This window comes from Grammomys surdaster, unplaced genomic scaffold (genome assembly GCF_004785775.1).
Source record: "Grammomys surdaster isolate TR1022 unplaced genomic scaffold, NIH_TR_1.0 126187, whole genome shotgun sequence".
Taxonomy (NCBI): domain Eukaryota; kingdom Metazoa; phylum Chordata; class Mammalia; order Rodentia; family Muridae; genus Grammomys; species Grammomys surdaster.
Genome location: NW_021620993.1, coordinates 1,527,305 through 1,544,390, shown reverse-complemented (window position 1 = coordinate 1,544,390; position 17,086 = coordinate 1,527,305). Strand labels below are relative to the sequence as shown.

General features: G+C 46.9%; 1 protein-coding gene across 3 annotated transcripts in view; it reads right to left on the bottom strand.

The window, feature by feature from the left end:
• Slc2a9 (solute carrier family 2 member 9) overlaps positions 1-17,086 on the bottom strand; it is a 124,417-nt gene that overhangs the window by 20,899 nt on the left and 86,432 nt on the right. For all 3 annotated transcript variants that reach the window (XM_028758068.1, XM_028758067.1, XM_028758069.1), the window contains 2 exons: positions 8,827-8,928; positions 6,464-6,539 (listed from right to left, as the gene is read on the bottom strand). In XM_028758068.1, the coding sequence (XP_028613901.1) occupies positions 6,464-6,539; positions 8,827-8,928 (178 nt within the window). The remainder of the gene's footprint in view (positions 1-6,463; positions 6,540-8,826; positions 8,929-17,086) is intronic.

The following is a 17,086-nucleotide window of genomic DNA, read 5'->3' as shown; positions in this document are numbered from 1 at the left end:
TCTCTCTCTCTCTCTCTCTCTCTCTCTCTCTCTCTCTCTCTCTCTCTCTCTCTCTCTCTCTCTCTCTCTCTGAACTTTAGGAGGTAGGACTCTGGAGGATATAGGTCCCTGTGAGCATGTCTTGAAGGTTACATACGTAGCCTCAGTTTGTCCCACCTCACTTTCCGTTCGCTCTGAAGTGAACAGTCTCTTTCTGCTCAGTCCTTACTACTGTGACCTTCAGGCACATAATGAGCCTGGCATCCACAGAGCTCAGGACTGTGACTGGAAACCCTGAGCCAAACTAAATCTTTCCTCCTCAATGTTGCTCACCTCACTTAACATCCTATTAAATAAACATGAACCTAGGACTAGGCTGACTTGAGGAGCAAGCTTTGGCCATCCTCTGTGGAGATTACAGCCCCTCAGGGCCTCAGACTAATGGAGATCGAGAAGCCACACCTCTAGGTTGTCTGAGTTGATGGAAGGAGGGAGTTTTAACAGCCTGGCTGGAGCTGACAGATCTGGTGATGCTGTCTGTAGACGTCCAGATTCAGGGAAGCAGTTTTGGCTGAGCTGGTTGCCTAGTGACTTCCAGAAATGTGGAGATGCCATTCTCAGGCTACGGGGGCCTGAGGGTGGTGGTAGATCGACTAGTAGTGAGAGCAACTACGTCCCCAGTACCATGTCTGCCTGTGCCGCCATGCTTCCTGCCATGAAGGAAACCCAATATTGTTCTTTATAAGAGTTGCTTTGGTCATGGTGTCTCCTCACAGTAATACAACCCTAATTAAGACAAACCAGAATCTCACAAACTATGAGCCTAAACAACCCCTTTCTGATTCTAAGTTGGTTGTCTCAAGTAAATAAATTTGAATAATGGGGAAGTGACTAACATGGATGGTACTGTGCTGGTCAGTTTAATTATCAACTTCTAGAGCCATCTAAGAAGGGACTCAATGAAGAATTTCCTAGGCTATGTTGGCTGTGGGGTTGTCTGTGGGGGATTCTCTTGAGTACATTAACTGAGGTGGGAAGATCTGCCCATAGTGGGGCAGTGCCACCTCCTAGAGAGGACACTGTAAACTGCATGTGTGTAGAGAGGTGCTGAGCACTGACAAGCATGAATGCATTCATTTCTCTTTTCTCTTGATTGCAGATGTGACTACTTGCTTCAAGGCCCTGCCTTAACTCATCTGCAATGGTAGAATTTCACCTGATATTGTAAGCTAGATAAACAGTTCTCATTCAAAGTTGCCAATGCCAGGATATTTCATCACAGCAATGGAAACAAGACTAGAACAATGATTTCACCTTAAGCTAGTTTCTTTTTCTCACCCACTTGCCACCAAGTCCCTCTGCTGTCCTGTCATTCCCTGATCCAGATCCCTATACTCTGAGAATATGGCTACTGTCTTCTAGTTGGTCTCTAAGATGGTCCATATTGGAGAAGCTCATTGGCAGGTCTCTGACTTCTGACCTTTGGTTTGGAGGGTGACAATTCCTGCATGGCAGACTCTCTGCATCACTACACAGCCTTGCTCCAGGCTACGGCGTTACCACATGTTTTCTCACAGTCTGGGTGGCCTTGGGAATGGGACATCTTCCCCCTGTGGCTGGTCCTGGAGCTTCTGTCTCTTGCTGAGTCCTCTCACCTTACTCTCAGATTAGAGGGGAGATCATTCACAGAATGGCTTTTTAAGTCCATTTGACTGCCATGCCTGGGCGGGGGACCATCTCCTACCAGGGCAGGAGAAGCTACAACTTTACATTGTGTCTTAGTGTTCACAAGCAGAGTTCAGAAGGTTCATGTCACAGGGACCTTCCTACAAGCCCCTATGTGGTCATGGGCATAAGGCTGTATTTCCGCTTCTAGAACAGAGCTACTATTAATAACGCATGCTAATGAATCCAAAAATAAAGCTTCACCTTCATATAAATTCACTGATATGTCCTTAGCAATGACAGCTAATTTTGTATTTCGTGGGTTTTGTCTCTCAAGAATCATGACCACATACTGGTTTGGTCTCAGGATGTGTCTCAGTTTATGGCTCTAGTTGTATGAGTATAATTGTACCTATTTTTCTATCCAATAATTCCTGCTTAGTCATGAAGACTAGAAATTAATTTTCTTGTCACTCTGCTTTGGACATAATTTTCTAGCTCCCCAGGGGACTGGAGTCCCATCTAAGCTACATAGTTTAGCTGTGAGAAGGCCAAAGGCGTTCACAGAAGTTAGTCTCTCCCCCCTTCTCTCTCTCTGTCTCTGTCTCTGTCTCTGTCTCTGTCTCTCTCTCTCTCTCTCTCTCTCTCTCTCTCTCTCTCTCTCTCTGTGTGTGTGTTTCTCTTTCATTTGTTCCTATACCTGTTCATTTTTCAACAGGTAGGAATATCTGGGGCTGTGTGCACAGTAGCTGCTGTACAAGGAGACTCATATCTGTTGGCTCTTGACTTAGTGGCAGTGGGATTTACTAGCAGGGCCGGGGCTCTTGTTTTGTTCTATAACTCCAAACGAGGTGCTTGAGAACTTGTAGCTGAGTCTTGAATTTTATTCCAGGATGGTTCATGCTATAAACACAGCCTCCTGTCCACCTCTGTATACTACCTGTGTCATGGGCAGGGTTCAGAGCCCAGACCTGCCCAACAGTGAGATCACAGACACACAGAACAAGAACAGCAATGTTCAGATAAATCTAGAATGCTAGCCATGAGCACCCATTAGTCCTGGTCCCTCCCCATCCTGGAAACCCTTTGAAAAAAAATGGTTACTGCAAGATCTGACTCTCCAAGGTCTTCCCCAGGTCAGGAATAACACGTTCTCACTTCTTCCTCTGTAGATGGGATGGGGGCCTTCTGCTTTACCTGTTTCACTTGCCTCTGTTCCCATCACCTTACTCAGGTTCTCCTCTGGGGTCTGCAAGAGCTTAGTTGGGATGCTAGGGCCTCTGTGGAACTCTAGCTTGCATAGCTGGAGGGCTCCTATATATCCTTCACCCAGCCTCAGGTAACTTCTACCTGCTGGAAAGGCTCCACAGAGCCCGAGCATTATTGCAAGTAGAGGGGACCCCTTTTTCATATCAGACTTGTACTAAGCAGGCACCTGGTACATCCTGTTGGGCCAGCACCTTCCTCCCACTGCTCGCCTCCATCCTAATTCCCAGCTTAAAACACTATCCTCATCTGGATACCTCTGTCCTCCCCACTAAGGCTTCCCTCTTTTGGGGTGTCAGACCCTCATGTCAACTTTCAGGTTGGAAATGAGATGTAGAGAGATTTCCAGCCCGTCAAAGTGAGGCTTTCAACTGCCTTGTTTATGGGATTCTCTGAGCCACCTTGAGGCTGTGCACACACATAAAATATGTAGTAGGAGACTGCTGCTTTGTTTTCTCTCTTTCTCTCTGTCTAATTTCAACTCCCTGTCAGGTCTCTTTAAATTGATTGCTCAGGAGAGAAGCTGTCTGGAGCAAACTGCTGGGTTCTCCTGCGAGGATTATTCCTGGGTTCTTGGCATTCCTTAACAGCTTTGAGGGGGCTGTGTGGGGGGATCTCAGCCATTTACCTCTTAGCACCCTCATTCCTTATTTTTCTAGAGAGCTCCTCTAGGGATGGGCTCTGCCCTAACGACTTAGGCAGATGCCAGAGCTCTCACAGTCTGGAATTCCCTTAGACAGATAATCTCCCAGGGGCCTTGGAGTCGGCACTGTGAATATGAGTTTTTCTAGACCCCAGTCCATGTGGTGGCTGAGATTATTGATTGCTGGGAGGCATGGCTGCTAAGGGAATACCAGGGACTTGGGATAAAGTATCGGGACTAAAAGTTAGTCCATGGTTGTAGGGTGCAGGTGACTTCCCTGGAGGGGGCCCCCTAGACACCAGTGTGGAGCTGAGCAGTTCACACCCTGAGACCCAAAAGCTTTCTCCTCAACACCAAGTGCTTTGATTTAGGGGTCTGAATTTAAGAGCTAAATTTGTCTTGTGTAGCTGCATACAGGGTAGATTGGTGAAGATGGCCATGAACCTCATCCTGAGAAGAAACCCATGGAAGCTTCCTCCTCAGACCTGAAATCTCTGTGCAGACCCCTTTCCCTCTGAGTCATTTAAAAAAAAATACAGTTGTTTATGTAAGTGTGGGACATTCGTGGAGGTCAGAGGACAACTTGTGTGTGTGTGTATGTGTGTGTATGTGTGTGTGTGTGTGTGTGTGTGTGTGTGTGAGCTGGGGTGGGGGTTGGTTTTCTCCTTCCATCATGTGGGTCCTGGGATCCTTGGTGGCAAGTGCCTTTAACCACTGTGCCACCTTAGTTGTTTTTTTAACTTTGTAGGTCCATCTCAAAATGTACTTAATTCTACTCAAGTTTTAGCAAGCATTTAATGCACCACAGCCAGGTACATATGAAGACATTAAGATCGTGAGTCTTAGGACAAGATGGTGAAGGTCCAAACCTGTTACTTCCCAACTCTGTGACTCAGGAAACTAATCAACCCTAAGTGCTTTTCTCTTAGTCTATAAATTTAGAATAAGGTTCATTTAGAAAGAATTTGGAGGCTCACCTGTAACTCATTTTTTATTCCTAGCATAGACAGAACAGATCAAAGGGGAAAAATGACCTGGCCATTTCTCTATTTAACATGCCAATTGCACCTCAGGATTGACTGGCAAGCAGGAAGGTAAGACAGCATCCTATATGTTCAAAGCTGCCACTGTGTGTGTGTGTATGTGGGGTAACCTAGTCTAATATCAGTGGGTAGCTGGGGAAAGATCACAGGAGAGGTGAGGAGTAGTTGTTGATCATCAATATTAGGAAACAAGATCAGGTCCCCAGATCTAGGTTGCTGCAGTACAATGTGTATCCTCCTGATAGTTCACTGTCCTGCCTGATAGGTACCTGTCTTGGCTAAGGCTTAGCTGCAATAAAACACTATGACCAAAAGCAGTGTGGGGAGTGATGTGTTTTTATTTTAGCTTACAGCTCCATCACTCAGAGAAGTCAGGGAAGGAACCTGGAGGCAGGAACTGATTCAGAGGCTATGGAGGAGTGCTGTTTACTGGCTTGTTAACTCATGGCTTGCTCAGCCTGCTTTCTTAGAGCACCCAGGACCAGCAGCTCATGGGAGGCAATGCTCACAGTAAGCTAGGCTCTCCCACATCCATCAGCGATCAAGACAATGTACCACAAGCTTGTCCACAGGTCATTGTGGTGAGGAGCATTTTCTCAATTGAGATCCCCTTCTCCAAAATGACTCTAGCTTGTGTCAAGTTGACAGGAATCTAGTGGAGCCAGCATAGCGTACCCATTGTTGACCAGCTGTTCTGAATACCCTGCCTTCATAGTGTGTGTGTGTGTGTGTGTGTGTGTGTGTGTGTGTGTTGTGTGTACTGGTGCTACCTTGATCATTACAAGGTCTCCTCTGCCATCCTGTCATAGTTCCCTAAAACTTTGGATGAGGACAAATGCTTTCCATCCTCCAATCACAAATGGGAAACCAACAACATGACAGCCCTTTAAAATCACAACCACAAATAAAACAGGTTCAATTCCATTTGTTTTGCTAGAACTCAAATAAACAAATGTCATCATGACTGATTTAGGAGACACTGGGGCCAACTTGCACACCAGACAATACATGACTAACTGAACCTCACTCAGTTCCACAATTCAGTCTTTTCATCAACACACAGAAAAGCAAAAAAAGGCTCTGAAGCCCTATCAGGGAAAGAATGTGCAGCCATGCTGGATGCTGCCCTAATCCTTCCTCTCAGCATCAGTCTCATGGAGGCTGTAGCTTGACACAGACACAAAACCAGAAAATAGCAAGACCATGAAGAAAACTCCATCCTACAGAAAGGAGAAACTGAGGTACAATAAGAAGAACAGTTGTTCCCAGGGGATGCATGGCTAGGAAACAGTGGGAATGGATTAATTGAACTGGATTAATTGAAGCCACCAATTGTGGCTCCACAGTTAGCAGGTACCATGCACGGTGGTAGACAGCGGCCAGGTCTGTAGCCAGAGCTCTCCCCAGCTACTTAGTGACAGTGGTCTTCCCTAGAGCTATCAGGAGCCTTGAGGGAGTTTGTTCTCTTGGGTTCATAGAGTGCCGTCTACCAGCAGCGATGCGTGGATCCCTGCCACCACCATCAGTGAGCTTCTCAGGTCACCTGTGCCTTCTCCAAGGCTCGGATATAGCTTGATTGTCTTTGATTCCTCACGTCATTCCTGAGTCTGGCATATGGCACTCAGGCTCATCATTATTGGGCTCTTGGACATTACCATCAGCAGGTTTATGAGTTAGCCTGTACCTGCCTCTGTGAACAGAATGAAGCTAGCCCACTGCACTCATAAGCTCTAAGGACAAGGGGGACACACCCTTTCCCCCATTAGGCTTTGCTTCTTCCTAGGGCCTAAGTCTTCCACTGGACAAGGAGATATTTGCCCCTTCTCCCCGGTTTCCAGGCCTGGCACCATGCAGGAGGATGTCCTACCTGGACCGCTGCAGAACGAGGCAATGATGGCCAAGATGCACACAATGCTTAGGTAAGGGATCCAGGGAGCTCGGTCCTGCAGAAGGACAACGAGAACAGGTGAGGAGCTGTGGAACAGCCAGGGAACCTGAGGTTTTACATTTTCCTGACTCCCTTTGTGTGACAGGTCATTTCATGTTCTGAGCCCCAGTTGCTGCAAATGGCAACCCCTTGACCATTCTGTTCTCTGATGTGGGTTGCAAGGAGATGATGCCAATAGAATTCCACAGTCACCAGTGTTAGGAGCCGCGTTCGCCATTGCAACATGGCGCTGGTTTCCTGCTTCCTGGTTCTTCTTGAGACCCTTGCTTGAATGTGCGCCTGCGCAAGGAGCAAAAACCAGTATGCTAATTTGGCAATGTCGTGAGAGCTAATGAGTGTGTGGCACATCTCCTAGGGCTCTATATAAGCCACAGGTTTTTTGGGTTTGGGGTCCCTCACCTCACTGCCATCTAAAGAGCTGTACAATAAATTGCTGTCAGAAGAATCCTGAGTGTGGCGTTCTCCTTATCGGCGAGGCTGCGCGCCGCACACCAGTAAGCAAGAAGTGTAAATAAGTGCACAATTCCCAGGAAACCAATGGTCAAAGGCAGTCATTCTCAATTCCTAACGCTGAGACCCTTTAATAAGTTCCTCATGTTGTGGTGACCCCCCCATCATAAAATTACTTTATTGCTACTTCATAACTACTGTTAAGAACCATGATGTAAGTATTTGCATTTTCTGATCGTCTTAGACAAGCTCTGTGAAAGGGTCATTCAACCTTCAAAGGGATCGCGACACACAGGTTGAGAACCACTTCTCTAAAGCAAAGCATCAGAGCAAATGTTCAGTCAAGTATTGCCACACTTGACTCAGTTGTCACCCTTCCTGTGTAAAGCACCGTGTTCACACGCCTGACATCCCATGAGTGTGCGGAGTGTCCACAGAGCCTGCCGCTCATCTACAGGCAGCTGTTGAGAGAGCCCTGAGGTCCTGTTGTGTGGGTCTTAGATTGAGGGGATGCTTGAAGCAGAAGAAAGACAGATCCCAGAGGACCTATCGCTTTCTCTCAAAACCTCAGATGTCCAAGGAGACTGCAAAACCACCCAGCTCAGGACAACTGTATGCCTGGATATGGGAAAATAGCAGCTCAGGCAACAAACACACTATCTCCCAAGGAGGAACCAGTTCAGCACCACCCCTGAAGGACTGGCTTCTGACATCATTACACTACCTTTGCGTCTTTCTAAAACCATTTGGAATGTTAGGATATCTGGCTGATGAACAAGATGCCCGACTTTCAATGTTAAGACTTATTCCTGAAAAAAAATGCCAAGATTTACGTGCACTCTTGGCTGGAGACACCCAGTAGGTGCTCCATGAATGCAGGTTGCCCTGAGAGGGTAGAGATCAGAAGGGAAGCCGTGAGGCTGTAATACAGGTGCTGGGATCCTACCCACCTTGCTTTCATCCAGCCATAAAACCTGATCACTTATATTTATGATTCGGACTTTCCCTCCATAAAAGGAGGTAATCTGGGGCTGGAGAGATGGCTCAGTGGTTAGGAGCAATTGCTTCTCTTGCAGAGAACTCAAGCTCAGTTCCCAGCACCCACATGGTAGCTCACAACCATCTGTAACTCCAGTTCTAGAGGATCTGTCTTCCATGGGCAACAGTCATACATGTGGTGTCCAGACATGCATGCAGGGAAAACATCCACATGCATAAAATAAAATAGTAAGTTTTTCAAAGGAGACAATCTGAGTTTCATAAGGAGAGTGGGTATAATTGCTCCCCTGTGTAAATATATGCAACTATAGGTGTAAACACACAGTCCTGTATCATGCCCTTCACATGATGTTAGCGACTCCTCACAGCATCCCAGGCTACAAGGATGGCGTTCCTTTGTAGAGCTAGGGCCCGAAAGGAGCCAGAAGCATGGTAAGTAGAAAAGACAAGATGCCAGTACAAGGAATCCAGGTGACAGGGGAGTTACTGAGAAGCCACCTGACAGGCAGAACCCAGCTCTCTTAGCAAGGAGGTGATAACTAGAGGGGCATCTTAGGGGCACTTAACATAATCCACCCCCATTCCAAAGACTGGTAGATTGAGGTGCAGGGAAGGGAGAGGTCCTGTTCACAACACAGTTCATCTGTGGCAGTGGCAGGGCCAGAAGTCAGGACCTTTCTTGTTCAATTTCCCTCTGGAAGCGAGGCTCCATGGGAGAGATGCCTCACAGGAGTCTGTTGAGAAGATGAACCCACAAGGCTCCAGAGTGATGACAGCAGAGCCAGTTACCTACCTGCTGACCCCCTTAAAATGTGACAGACACAATATCTCACCTGCAGGGTCAGTGTCACTGTGAGGGTCCCAAAGAAGAGGGCCATAAGCCCGAAGCCACCAATGAGGAGAGGTCTTCTTCCTAAGCGCTCAATGACCAGGCCCTACTCAGACAGGGTGGGGGAGGAAGAGAGAGAAAGAGAGAGAGAGAGAGAGAGAGAGAGAGAGAGAGAGAGAGAGAGAGAGAATGAATTATTTCACTTCGAGCCAATACAAAAGAGATCCCAGTCCTGGGAAGATGGTGGAGGGCCATGGAAGGCTGTGGAGGGCTGGTTTGACACAGGGGCTATGAACTAGGAGGACAACTGTATGCAGCCCCAGCAGCCCTGCCCTCCCGCCCAGCTCTCCACAGCTGCAGCTTTGGGACTGTTCCTGATCTCCTCCCACTGACTCTTCTGTCTGTCACCAAGGCGAGAAAAAAAAATAATAAAAAGGAACATCAAGGATCAGAGAGATGAGGTAACCTAGAAGAGGTCACACAGCAGAAAATGAGGAGGCCAGGAATTGAACCCAAGGTGTGGTCAAGACTCATGATTGATTTCAATTGAGCAGTTAGGAGGGGCTTCCTGGAGGAGGCAGAAACAGGCAGACATCATCAGGGAGAGGGTTAGCTCAAGCACCAGCTTGGAGGTGGGACGATTCCTATTGAGAGCGCCACTTCCTTTCCCCTCTCACGGTCTTCCTAACACCCTCCCCCGACACACATGATCTTCATGTGAGAAAAACCTGTAGTGTTTGCTTTCTGCGTCTGACTTATTTAACATAGATATCTACAGTTCCCTTCCTTTTCCTGCACATGTCCGTTTTCTTTAGGGCACCGTCCTTATTCACGATCTGCATGAGATGCTCTGCTTACCGGCTACCGTGCATAGAGCAGAAAGGACCATCATAAGCAGGCATCTATGAGTGAGTGACTTAGAATCCTTTGAGAGTAGGAGATCTTAAGTGGGAGGGAGAAAGGGGGATAACAGAATTCCTGTGACAAGGAAGCAGAACTCCCATTCTGAGGAGTGGGGAGGATCAACAAGAATGAATGATGTGTGAAAATGCCAGAATAAAACCCACACTAAGTTAAAACTCCACATCCACCCACCCACCCATCCATCCCTCCACCCACCCACCCATCCCTCCACCCACCCACCTACCCACTCATCCATCCACCTATTCATTATCCACCCACCCACCCATTCACCCACCCACCCACCTACCCACCCATCCATCTCTCCACCCACCCTCCCATCAATTATCCACTCACCCACCCACCCGTCCACCCATCCATCCATTATCTGCCCACCCATCTACCTGTCCATCCATCCATGCATCTCACTCATGCAACAATCAATCAATTAAACCCATTTGCTTTGGTGAGTGGAAGTAGTGACACTGCTGAGGGCCGTGAGGTCTGAGCATGTGATCTCTTGCCTGGCAGCTTCGGGTGACAAGAAGAAGGACAAGGTCCAGAAGCCTTGAGAACACTGCCTTGGAATTTCAATGCAGGGAGTCAGTGCCATGCTCACCAGAAGCCAGGGGACCAGAAGCTGTCTGGGGTGGACCTTCTCCTCATATGAATGGGTGCTGCCATCTAGGCAGAGCAGGATCTGGAACATGGGTGGCATTTGCTATCTGGAGAATACAGTCCTATAGGCCAGGTGACAGCTCAGACCACTTGGCTATGGGGAGCAGTCAGGGACCAGATCACCCAGGAATGACTTTGCTGGGACAGGAGGGGCCTTTAGTTCATAGTCAGAGACTGGCAGCGGGTGGAGATACCCTGACTGGTTGAAAGGGGTTTTTTTCTGCAAACCCAGGTTTCCTAAACTTTACCTCTTGGCAACCTGATCCAAGAGAATAGAGCAAAGATGTCCAGAGGGACTTGGGCTGGAAGACAGGATGACCTGGTCTCAAGTCCTGGTTCTGCCTCTGTTTTCCTTGCATGCAGGATGGATGACTGACTGACTGAATGTCTTTGAGCTTGAGTTTCCTCACCTGGGAAGTGTGGATGGTAGTATCTCTTCAGGGTACCTTTGAGATGAGAGGAAAAGCATGCTGAGCCTAAACTCAACTCAGGAGCAGCTGGGCCTAAAACTGTCAGTCAAAGCAGAAACTGTCAGTCAAAGAACGGCTGCCTGTGTGGTTGCTCTCACTCCAGCTTTTAATTGGCCCCATGGCCTTGAACATGAAGGCCACCCCTTTTGTGAATCAACTTCTTTTTGTGTGACCACAGGATTAGTCTAGGTGACAGAAGAGGGGTCATTTCTGAGCACCCACTCTGTTGGAAGCAGTGCACTGAGCACGTTCCAAATACTAATCATTTAATCCCCACAAATATCCCCATGAAACGGGCCTTCTTTGCCCCATTATACAAATGAAACAAACAAACAAAACAAAAACCAAGAGACTTGGGAAGCTGTCCAAGGCACATGACTGATAAAGGGTGAAGGAGCGATTCCTGCAGAATGTTTTCTAGTTCCAAAGATACTAAGTTTCCCAAAGTAGAAGCAGGCAAAAACCCTCAGTTTGTAGCAAGCAGCCCAGTGTCCCATCTTCATGTCCAATCCTTGAACACATAGAGCATTGAGTCATAGACTGACTCTCTTTTCTCCCTGCCCTCTTTGGAAAGCCCTCACATCAGAAACCAGGAGTACCCCTGGCTGCCATGGGTTCTTTGCTGATGGAGTGAGCTAGGAAGACATGCAGTGTGCATATGAAGGCAGTGAAAACAGAGAGGAGGGCAATGAGCTCGCTCTATGGGAGGTGTGGAGGGTCAAGGAAGAAGCAAAGAGCAGAACTTTGTGGGAAAAGAGGATGGAGAGGCAATAAGAAGGAGATGGAGAGGCAGAGGGAGGGAGGGATGCAGGCAGGAGCTGGAGGATGTGGGGCTTTGTCTCCTCAGTGTCTCAGAGGAGCTAAGCTAGAGTCCCTGATGAGCACAGCTCTGATGTCAGCACAGAGGCTGCCAGGGACAAGCTTCCATATGGCATAGGGGACCAGGTCACAGTGAGATTAGCATGTTGCATTGTTATTCTGATTCTGACACATGTAACAGCTGTGCTGAGGTTAGCATGTCACAGTTAAGAGATTAATGTGTCACATTGTTACACAGGGAGTCTCTGTGGTTACAATGGGCTGAACCTGCCTTGTCCTGTGAATCTAAGATTACAGTGTGTCACGCTGAGGTGTGACAATGTGTTACAGACCACAGAGATAGATATGCATTGTTGATTGATATCCATATTTTCAAACATAACAATAGGTTTCATTACCCTAGGGTATAGGGCTCTGGAGAGAATCTTCTTCATGTGAGCCAAACACAGTGTCAACATTTAAAAATGTCCTCCAAATACAAGCTAACTAAGAACCAATATTTTACACTATGAAATCAATATTCAGGGGCTTTGTTGGGGAGGAGATATGGTTCCCCCCCCCAGGTCACTGAGGAAGCAGGAAGCTGAGTCAGCCTGAAGCTAGCACATGTTCTTTGCATGGGAAATAATAGAGCTCAGAAGTCTTAGTCCTGTGTAGGTCATGACCCCCACCCCAACACACACACAGGGGTGGCATATCATATTTACATTACAACTCATAACAGTAATAAGATTATAGTTCCAAAGTAGTAGTGGAATAATTTTATGGCTGGGGGGTCACTACAACATGAGAACTGTATTAAAGGGCGGCAGCATCAGGAAGGTTGGTCTAGGAAGCCCCTTGAGGATACAGCTTTCGAAAAGATGGGAGTTAAGGAAACGGCCCTCCTGGTCCTATGGGGTCAGGGCATCAGTGTGCTCCCTCCTCCAGGCCTTACTGAAGTGCAGCCTGTCTGAAGGGATTAGAGTGAGTGGATATTATTACCCTGGACTAAAGCTGTCAGGGAAGACACTGACTCAAGATGGAACAGCTGCTCTTGAAGGTTACATGTGCCAACTAGGAAGTAACTCTCAGGCTTCTCTATCCCTGCCTTCGCAAGATTAGATTCGCCACAGCCCGTCTATACTTAGAGAAGGGAGGAGATGTCAGGGCATCCCTGCTTACACACTGAAGGCCTAAAATCAGCCATAGGCCTAAAATCAGCAATAGGCCTGTCATACATGTATACTAACACCAAGTCTTGGGTCTCTGTGGATAAACACTGAAACAGATGGCTATAAGCTATTGTAAACAGGCAGCTTTTGTGACAATTTACCAGCCTGAGTAGTCATAGACCTTGTAAATAGGTAGCCTTGGCAGATATTACCAACTTAGATAAGGACAAGTGAATCATAGGCAGAGTCATAGTGACCTATCCCCTGAACCTTCACCCAGCCGATACCCTGTTCTGAAAAATATCTGTATTCCTCCTGAACACCCACCCCGCAGTGTCCTCCCCTTCCCCACGTCCTGTCTTTTTGTGTTTATAACCCCTGTGTGAATGAGTATAAATTACAATTTGAAAAACAAATTATAAAAAAAAAAGAAGCATCTGGGGACTCTGTTCTGTAAGGTTCCCTTGCAGCAACCACCCCCAGTGTGCTGGGACCTTTGGACAGATATCAATGGCAAAATATTTCTTATTAGAATTTTAAAAATTAATTTAAGTTATAATTTTGTACCCTATTACTATAACTGCAATTGAGATATAGAAAATGTCACCTCCATCAAAAGACTTCCTATGTCCTTTCCCTCAGCTCCAGACAGCCCCTGATCCACTTTTTTGTTTGTTTTTTTTTTTTTTTTTGAGACAGGGTTTCTCTGTGTAGCCCTGGTTGTCCTGGAACTCACTCTGTAGACCAGGCTGGCCTTGAAACCAGAAATCCTCCTGCCTCTGCCTCCCAAGTGTGGGGATTAAAGGTGTGTACCACCACTATCCGGCAAAATGTGTAGCCCAGGCTGGCATCAAACTCATGATCCTCCTGCCTCCTTCAGCAAATCCTACTGGTATGCACCACCGCAACCGGCCCTGATCCACTTTCTAACACTGGGTTTAAAGAGAACAGTTTTAGAATTTCACAATCTTTATAACGTTTTTGAGAACTATTTTGCTTGTGATACACATGAATAGTTGTTTTTCATGGTTGATCAGTATTCCACTGATGGATATACCACAAGTGATTTCTCCTTGTCTGTTGATGGACACGTGGTTCCTTCCAGGTTTGGTCTCTGGTACATCATCAGCATATAGGTCTCTATGTAGTCATGAATTTTATTTCTCTTGGGTAAATACTCATGCATGGAATGGTGAGTGCATAGGTAACTGCAAAAAATGTTCTCTAAATGAGTAATACGACTCTAAACTTGACTAGCAGTGTGAGAGTTCCTGTTGCTCCATTTCCTTGGCAACACTTGGAATTATCAGGAATTAAATTTCATCTGTCCTTATGGTGAATGACAGAATCTTGCTGTTCATTTTAACTTCCCTAATGGCTAATGGCACTGAGAAATTTTTCCTGTGCTTTTTGATCTTTGCGAATCTTCTTTGGTAAAGATCTGTTTGAATACTTTCAGAGAGCAGTTGATCTTCTTGATTTCTCAGGGTTCTTTACATATGCAGGACACAAGCTCCCTGTCAGATGTTTATACGGTTTCCAAAGCTGTAGTTCACCATTTATTTATTTATTTATTTATTTATTTATTTATTTATTTATCTATCTATCTATTACAATGTCTTTTGAACAGGCTTGAGATAATTCAACCAAAATGCAAAAGCAAAGACAGGTGGACACAACTGGGATATTATCCTCCTGATACTTCCCTGAGACTTCTGAGGTACTGGAGGCAACCTTCCTCAAGCATCCAGTCAGCCAGGCTGGATGTCAGAGCCTGGGAATCAGGATTAGAAAAGACCCAGCCTGGGATGGGCAGAGAGCAGAGTATCTTCTAAGACCAAAATCTCGATTTCCTGCATGAACGAACTCTCAGAGGGCAGAACCGTCACTGAAACAGTCAGATCTGCAAGCACTGAGCATTGTGTCCAGTTCCTACACAGGTTCTAATTCTCAGAATGGTCCAGCTCAGAGGAGGCTGCCAGCAGCTGCTCACATCTGCAGAGAGTGGGGTAGAGCCAAAGCAGATGGCTGGTTCTGTTTTAACCTGCTGGGATGTCTCGTCTGCTCAGTCCCCTTATGTTTTGTTCTATGAACTAGGACTTGGTCTCGGATAACCATCAGTGATTTCGTTAGTTTCCACAGCTGCAGTAACAGTGTGTTTCAGCTCAGACTGCAGGGATGCCCCTCATCTTTCCCAAGCTTTAACTCCAAGATCAAGAGCCTTGTCCCCTGTGATGACTCAGGGTAAGATTTGCCTGAGCCCAACCCCTGCTTTCTCAGGGTCTGCTCCAGCCCACCTAGCCTTTTTAGCATATGCCCTAAACCCTCCTCTGCCTTCTGAGATCTGCCCTGGCCTTCTTCTCCATTCTGGTGTCCTTTTAGCAGAAAGACTCCAATATTCATGGGTAGTCTCCCTGTAGGTGTCTGTTTCCAAAATTTCCCTCCTTATAAAGACAATGAATTTGGGGGCTCAACTCACTCCAGAATAACCCAATCCTAACTTAACTAACAATACCTGCAATGATCTGTCTCCAAATAAGGTTACACTGGGGGGCAGGGTGGACTGGGATTTCAGTATGTGATTAGGGAATCAGATCGCAAGTGACATTGTACTAAGTCTCCATTGAGCTTAGTATAGTCTTCAGCAATTCCTGTTGGGGTGACCTGTTACTATTGGCTCTCCCTAAGAAAAAGGTGAGAGTCTGAAAAGCTAGGCATCTGGACCCAAAGATGGCCCCAGATCATGACCAACAACAGGCCTGGAAGACCACTGAGCCCAAACATGCCCCTGCTGTGCCCTGTCACCCTCACCTTTAGTCTCTGTATACATTAGATCCAGTATCTCACACCATGACCACAGAGAATGCAGATGGTGACACTGGAATCTCAGGACTACTGGGAACTTTGGAAACTCTTTAGTCCAATGTAGCACAGCCCCAAGCTGTGCTGCCACAGACAAGACCATGGCGCTGTGGATTCTGCCCCTGACGTGTAACAATCATACAGTCTGTGCCTCCTCCCAAAGGCAGAGCTGGCTCCCCACACCACGGTGGACCCTCATCCCTATGGGTGAATGACGCTTCTTCCCTGGAAGTTCAGTCATCTGAACAGCACAGTTGAAGCCCCAAAACACAGTCTGGAAAGCCAGCTGTTCTGCAAGATGGCAATTATTTACAGCCAGCAAGCTGCCGAATGATGGCCGCTGCCCAAATTAACAGCAGATCAAAAGAATGAGAGTGTCGTTCTATCTCGGTTTTATTAGGCCTCGGAGCCATTTTAATAGACCGTCAAAAATCTCAGTAAAGAGAGTGGGGAAAAAAACCAGGGCATCCTTTTATTGATAGACAATTACCCTGAAGGGTTGGGTGAAGCTGTCTGTGTAGCCCTGAAAAGCAGGTCACATAAACTTTGGAAAAGGTAGAGGACTTGCTGAATGTTGAGTTTGGGGGAGGAGAGGAGCTGCTATGGGCTTTGATTTTTGTTTCCATGACAACTCTTTCTTGCAGAGTTAAAGTATCTCATTGTTACTTTAACAAGCAGCTTAAACCAACTCACAGGTAGTAGCTTTTGCTTTGGGCAGCCAGAGGTCCAGAACAGATCTCACTGGGGAAAACTCACAGTTTTAGGGGTGGGGACTCTGGGGGAACAAGACTGGCTTTCCTATTTCCCTGAGGAATTCCAGGTTCTCTGTTCTGGCTTTCCCTTTTCCCTGTGGCTGTACAGGTTCTCTGCTCTGACTCCTTTATCATCTTCCAGGCCAGGCAGCAATGATGCCCCTTCTGCCTCACATCTTGCCTGCTGTTTATTGACCTTTCATCTCTTCCTTTTGTCACTTCAAAGGTTCACTGCTTGCCCAGATAATCCCAGGTGCATCTCCCACCTATGAAGTTCCCTCTGACCCAATCTCGTGGACTGTGACTTCAGACCTGGGGAACTTTGGAACCCACTAATTATTTCCTGCCACAGATTGCGAGGGTTAAAAGCTGATTTTATAAATGTGCGAATCCATTTATAAATGTGTGGTAATTACCATACATCTACATTTCTCTAAGCCCACCCCGCTGGCAAGTGGATGTGGGAATGGGATTGTAGAGCTGTCTAGTTCTGAAGCTCATGTGTCAATCTCTCTCTCTCTCTCTCTCTCTCTCTCTCTCTCTCTCTCTCTCTCTCACACACACACACACACACACACACTCACACACACACACACACACACACACACACACACACACACACACACACA